We start from the raw sequence: 6,861 nt of genomic DNA on the forward strand, positions 1-6,861 counted from the left end.
ACAGCTAGGTTGATGCAGGCTCATGAGCCGTCCATCAGAGCAGAAAGAGAGCGAGTTCTGGCTTGACTCCGGCTTTTTATACCTGAGTTTCCTTTGAAATCCCCAGGTGGTCCTCTGGATAAAAGGGTTCTTTTGATGATTCCCAGTTTCGATCTGACATGAACAATAGGCTTCCGATGATAAGGGGTTTGCTGATGTCATGATCCCTCAGCCTGATCGTTATCCCATCGCCTGGATGGGCTCCCATTGTCCCGATGGATGGGTCATCCACGATGGTGATTGTGCTTGCTGCTGGCCTGTTTACCACCGTCTGCTGAGGCTCGGTACCTTCCTTTGTGTTTCCAAGATAATCTCGTTATCTCCGTCTCAGCCTTTCCTGCCCACTCCACTCGCATAGTTGTGTGATGCCCAAGTCCACAGGCCAGACAGGTTTGAAACTTGAAACTGATTCTTTCTTTGTGGATTGTTTTTTTTCCCTTTGCAGCCAGCAAGTCTGTCTTTTTAAGTTACTTATCCGAGTTCTTCCATAATTTTGGAGGATTTGTCCTAATAACTTACAGTAGACTAATGGGACTGAAGGATGATAAATCACCTGGACCTGATGGGCTGCATCCCAGGGTCCTCAGGGAGGTGGCTCTAGAAATAGTGGACGCATTTGTGATGATTTTCCAATGTTCAATAGATTCAGGATCAGTTCCTGCGGATTGGAGGTTAGCTAATGTTATCCTACTTTTCAAGAAAGGAGCGAGAGAGAAAACGGGGAATTACAGACCAGTTAGCCTGACTTCGGTGGTGGGAAAGATGCTGGAGTCAATTATTAAAGAGGTAATAATGGGGCATTTGGATAGCAGTAAAAGGATTAGTCCAAGTCAACATGGATTTATGAAAGGGAAATCATGCTTGACGAATCTTATAGAATTTTTTAAGGATGCAATTCTCAGTCTAAACTGTGAATAACACTGAACACATGTCAACTAAACTGTGAGTGGTTTTACCGACCTGTCAGTGCCCTTAATGTGGTTTGAAATTGTAGTTTGAAAATGCAAAAGTGTGTTTTGGTTTGAAAGTGCTAAAGCTGAGTTGCCTTTGGTTTGAAAGTGCTAAAGCTGTGTTGCCTTTGGTTTGAAAGTGCTAAAGCTGCCTTCCCTTTGGTTTGAAAGTGCTAAAGCTGCCTTGCCTTTGGTTTGAAAGTGCTAAAGCTGCCTTGCCTTTGTTTTGAAAGTGCTAAAGCTGCCTTACCTTTGGTTTGAACGTGCTAAAGATGCCTTGCCTTTGGTTTGAAAGTGCTAAAGCTGCCTTGCCTTTGGTCTGTGGTTTGAAAGTGCTAAAACTGCCTTGCCTAATTAAAGCTGCCTTGCCTAATTAAAGTTGCCTTGCTTAATTAAAGCTGCGTTGCCTATTTAAAGCTAGCTTGCCTAATTAAAGCTGCCTTGCCTAATTAAAGCTGCCTTGCCTAATTAAAGCTGCCTTGCCTTCTATATAATTAAAAGTCTAATCTTGACCACTTCCTGTTTGCGCTTTATATTGATTTTATTAAAAATGCTACCACGTACAGCTGTGATTTTTGGTTATCTTACTCAGAGTCCCCCTCCGCTCATCAGGTGCCGTGGATTTTTCCCATCGATGAAAAATAAAAGAGTTATTAGTGTTTAAAAAATGTTGAGATTCTCTCCTGTTAATCACGCCATGAAGGCCACGCCCCTTCTGGTGGGAGGGGGGAGGGACTATAAAACCCAGAAGAGTGGGCGTGGCTCAGTCTCTGCAAGATGGGGGAGGGAGAGGTCACCACTCGCTGTCTTTTGTTGCCTTGCACCCTGCTTGAAATGGTATGAAACTGCATTTGAATTTGGTGGCCTTGCATCCTGCTTGAAATGGAATTTCAAGGAATAGCCGTGAGTCAACTGCGAGCCCACCAGCCGTGAGTAAGTGAGCCGCCAGCGCAACAGCCTTGAGTGACTGAGCCGCCAGCGCAACAGCCTTGAGTGACTGAGCCGCCAGCCCAAGAATCCATTCGGCCCACAATGTCCATACTAGCCCTCTGGAAAGCAGTCCCTTCAGCCCACAACACCCATACTAGTGCTGCAGAAAGCCCCCCCCCCCCCCCCCCCCCCCCCCCCACTGGCCGCCAATATTGGAATTGGTGGAGAGGTGGAATATTACGTTGGGGGATCAGCCCTCCCATGTGATGCTGGGACCCAACGGGACCCACTTAGTCTTGTACACATTGTAAATAATGTTGCAAAGCTTCACTTTGCTAGTATTTGATTGGATTAAGTATTGAACCTTGCCTGGGTTTCTTGCATATCAAGGCACATGTTGCGATTTTCATTTCCTTTGAGAAGCACCGTTTGAATACAATGTATTAGTCACTGTATTATTGAGTTGGGGAAACGTCTATCATGTACTGAGTTAATTGATATCCGTTCTTGGACTGTAAAGAGCCCCTCAAGGTTTTGGGACTTATAAAAGTCCGCTCCCACGAGGTCCTGTGTCGATCTTCTGGGAGAACGTTTGGGACTGCGTGACCTTCTGGAGTGTCTCTGTTTGAGCAAGGCTTGGAGGGCTTGGTCAGGCAGAAACGAGGATCGAACCCGCGGTGGTTAAGTACAGTAGTGGGAACTCTAATTGTGTTTTGTCAAAATAAAGATTAGTTGCACGTGCTTGACTCAGTGATTTTTGACTGAAACTAGACGGGGGGGGGGGGGGGGGAGCTTAAAACGAGCTATTTACATTAAAGAGAGGGAGAAGAATTAGGGTTAATGGGCTTTTGAGAGATAGCTTACAAGGAAATGAGGATGAGAATAGGACTGATTGTAATGCTCAGGTAGTCAGCATAGAGGCGATGGGCAGAATGTCCCCTCGTGTGGAATAATATAAAACTGATTTTTAATATAATTTGTTCATGTTACTTTGCCTTCATGATACCAGATTCACCACGATTGACCTATCTGAAAAGTCTAGAAAACTCATCCAAGATATCGCTCCTCATTGCTAGAAAGAAAAACATTGAGTTTGCCTTTTGGTGATTTTTAATTTCCATTTATCTCAAACCGCTGCTCCTGGCCGCTCAACCTGGCCGCTGTATTGATTGCCGGCGGACGACCGATTTGAGCCCTTGACTGGCAAACCGGTGCCAGTTCAAGAGAAACTTACATGAAGTGTTCACCACGACTCTGACTCCAGTCACTAAACCGCTGCAACGGGTGCGCGGGGATTGCGCTGGTGGCATTGGATAGGAGTTGGCATAAGTCTCCAATTTCCCCTCCTCTCTGGGTGTCCAATTTCAGGAACAAACACGACTCTTATGTCCGGAACTCTTCCTAACACAATCAGTTGCTTCGAGTTATCACTCGAGATCAGCTGCACACATGGGCGCTCTGATTTACACCTACTCCAATATCGATGCTGGGGAAATGCGAGGAGCGTTGGTCACAGATCTGAACAGCCTTTATGGTTCCATGAGCAACCTGCTGCTCCTAGCCAGTTCGCTCATGGTTCAGATGGGCGGCTTTTACGGGAATCTGAACAAACAGCTGTATAGGATCAGGAACCAAACTAAGGACGTTTGGATCGAGCTGCTCAAACCTTCATTGTCCCCAACCCAGGTCTTCGCCATATGTCAAATGAAGCCCAGCTCGGACCTCGCCACCGACCTGCCCTCGGTCAGCGGTTTCGTGCTGTTCTCCCAGAGCTACCCGCAAGGCAAACTCCAAGCCTATGTCAACCTGAGGGGGTTCCCGCTGTCTGCTGCAAAGTCCCTCCGTGCCATGCATGTCCACCAGTACGGGGTGGTGAACGGCAGCTGTCCCTCCACCGGACCGCATTACAATCCCCAAAATGTCAACCACCCCCAGCACCCCGGCGACTTCAACAATTTCGAAGTCTTGGACGGGAAGATCGTGAAGTATTTGCCCAACCTCAAAGCCAACCTGTTCGGACTTGAATCCATCCTCGGCCGTGCCGTGGTGCTTCACGAGAAGGAGGATGACCTGGGGCTCGGCAGCAACCAGGATAGTCTGAAGACGGGAAATTCAGGCAGGAGGCTGGCGTGTGGGACCATCCTGCGCAGCAACGGCGACCTTTGGAAAGAAATGCAGCCCCACATGTGAGGCAGCGGGTCTCCGACGCCAGGCGATCAGTTCGGCAATTCAACCTGTTATCCTTTCTCACTGTTCATCCTTCCTTCACTGCGACAAATAGTTTAGTACATAGCGCCTGTGCACCCTCATGCACGCCGATAATGTTTGAAGAAGTAACGGTTAGGCAAACAATTGCAAAGATGGGTTTGTTACAAAAACCTAATTCTTCCTTTGCAGTCTTCGGAAGTACCCGAATATTAACCCTTGCTGTTTGAATTTCCCACGTGGTTTTAAATCGCCTGTGTTAAATGTAATTAGATTTAGACGGCTAACAGCAACAAGTGAAACCGCCTGATATCTTGCGTTTATTGTATCAGGCGTTACTGATAGTCTTGTGTCTCATTGATATTTTCTGTTAGACTATTCTCGGATTAAAAAAAATCCTAATCCAGAAATAATCCCGCAATAGATAACAGCCGATGAGCCGAAATCCATTGTAATTAGATGACTGGTTGGAAATTTACAGCGTTCTCACTGACGCGAGTGTCCATATTCAAGATAGGGTCTCACGATATTCAGCCGAATATAGACACAAAATGATGGGGTAACTCAGCGGGTCAGACAGCATCTCTGGAGAATAGGAATAGGTGACGTTTCGGGTCGAGACGCTTCTTCAGACTGAGAATCAGGGGAAAGGGAAACGAGAGATATAGACGGTGATGTAGATTGATATAGATCAAATGAATGAAATATATGCAAGAATGTGACGGTGATATATGAAACATACCGTCGTTAGCTGTGTATTAGCTAAGAACGAGTACCGACAATGTCCCGTTTCCTTTGTCATGGTTACTTTTCTGTATATATGTTATTCATTTGTTCTGTATTTCTCTACATCACCGTCTATATATCTCGTTTCCCTTTCCCCTGACTCTAGTCTGAAGAAGGGTCTCGACCCGAAACGCACCTATTCATTTCTCCAGAGATGATGTGTGTGACCCGCTGACTCCACCTTTTTGTGTCTAACTTCGGTTTAACCCAGCATCCGCAGTTCCTCCCTACACATTCAGCTGAATAGTTACATTTTTTTGTCACGAGGCGTCATTGTCTCACATGTATCTGAAAGTTTATTTCTAAAACACAGCTGCAAGAGTCATTAACAAACTTATACCAGATGTAGGCTTCACAATTCTTTCTTAAACCACGATGATTGTTCTGGTAATCTAGCCTTAACCATGAAAATGGAAATGTAAACAAATAAAGTTTTTGTTTCTATCTTAAGCGATTCTTTGCCTTTTCATTTAAGTTACGAGATCGCATGAGAGACTTCTCTGACAAGTTATTCTTAGCTTGTGAACATGTTGAATTTTAACTCACTGAGTAATTAACATTGGTTTTAGGGATAATGTTCCCTTGTGTACCTCAACCAACGAGATACACCCTACAATAGCAAAGTAAATCTGTAAATGTATAATTGCTAACACAATCATTATTTTGGTTGTGTAATGTATTTCTCTGGCAATTAACGGAATCGTGGAACCTGGGCCTTTAACTCTACTTTGTAGCTATTTAACATGACTGGGAGTTTTATCAGACATAATGGCTGAACATAAAACATTTTAGCACAGGAACAGGCCCTTCGTTTCACAATGTCTGTGTCGAACATTTAACTCTAAACATTAATCTAATCTAATGACTGATCTTGAAAACCATTGCTAGTGAAATATTCGGTATTCATCTTGCCATGCGGTTAAACATTTCATAAGCTGCGGCCATGCAGTCACCGTCTGAAGAATTCCTAAAGCAGCGTTAACTCTTAATTCAGATGTTAAAGTCAGCTTTGTGCAGTTATGAAACATTAACTCTCGTAATCAATAATGATTAAAGCAATAAAAATCAAAATGACATGATTTTCAAATATGGGTAAATTTCTACTAGCTGCGGTGTCTTTCTTTAATAACACAACTAATTCATTTGAAACGCGAATATAATTACTTGCTTTGCAACTGTTCTACAAAAAAAATGCAATATCAATTTACTTAAGTTGTACAAATATTACCTCTTGCAGTTGTATTATTTTCAAATTATTTGCAATTTTAGCGTACACATATTATTGTTTATCAATATTTTGGAGACCTTTTAGTTTCTCGGAACCAGCAGTACATTGGCAGAATAAAAAAAATCAGGGTTCTGAAAAATAACCTCCAACTCTTAATTCCCTACACACTCACAGGCACACGCACACATGCACATACACTCACGCTCACACTCACACTCACACACAAACACACACACACATTATTTAAATCAGGTGGACTAATCAAAGGTTGTCTAATCAAGGAGATGTGTTATCCAGTGCTGGCAGGGAGATTAAACCTTCTGATGCGATAGTTATGTTGTCTGTAGAGACATACTGCTCCACAATCCACAGAGGCTCACAATGTTATATACATGTCACTAATTTTTATTAGTATAAACATTTCTGGAAGGAGTAACCACAGTCTGCAAATTTGTTGTGAGGAAAGGAACTGCAGATGCTGGTTTATACCGAAGATAGGCAACAGGCTGGAGTAACTCAGCAGATCATGCAGCATCTCTGGAGTAAAAAACGGGTTGGAACCCTTCTTCAATGACCCACTGAGTTACTCCAGCATTTTGTGTCTATCTTCTGCATATTTGTTGCATTGGTCTTCCGCAGCTAAATGAATGGGTTAAGGATCTGATGGGGAAGCAGGTGGTCAATTATGCAAAGTGAAGAAAATCTATGTAATTCTGAAAGTGT

At 43.8% G+C, this 6,861-nt stretch overlaps 1 protein-coding gene across 1 annotated transcript; it reads left to right on the forward strand.

The window, feature by feature from the left end:
- Positions 1-3,368: 3,368 nt before the first annotated feature.
- Positions 3,369-4,684, forward strand: LOC116979983 (extracellular superoxide dismutase [Cu-Zn]-like). Its single transcript, XM_033032034.1, has one exon. It carries the CDS (start codon positions 3,369-3,371, stop codon positions 4,107-4,109), a length of 741 nt encoding a protein of 246 aa, XP_032887925.1. The 3' UTR covers positions 4,110-4,684.
- The last annotated feature ends 2,177 nt before the right edge of the window (positions 4,685-6,861 follow it).

The sequence above is a fragment of the Amblyraja radiata genome, chromosome 1 (genome assembly GCF_010909765.2).
Source record: "Amblyraja radiata isolate CabotCenter1 chromosome 1, sAmbRad1.1.pri, whole genome shotgun sequence".
NCBI classification, from domain to species: domain Eukaryota; kingdom Metazoa; phylum Chordata; class Chondrichthyes; order Rajiformes; family Rajidae; genus Amblyraja; species Amblyraja radiata.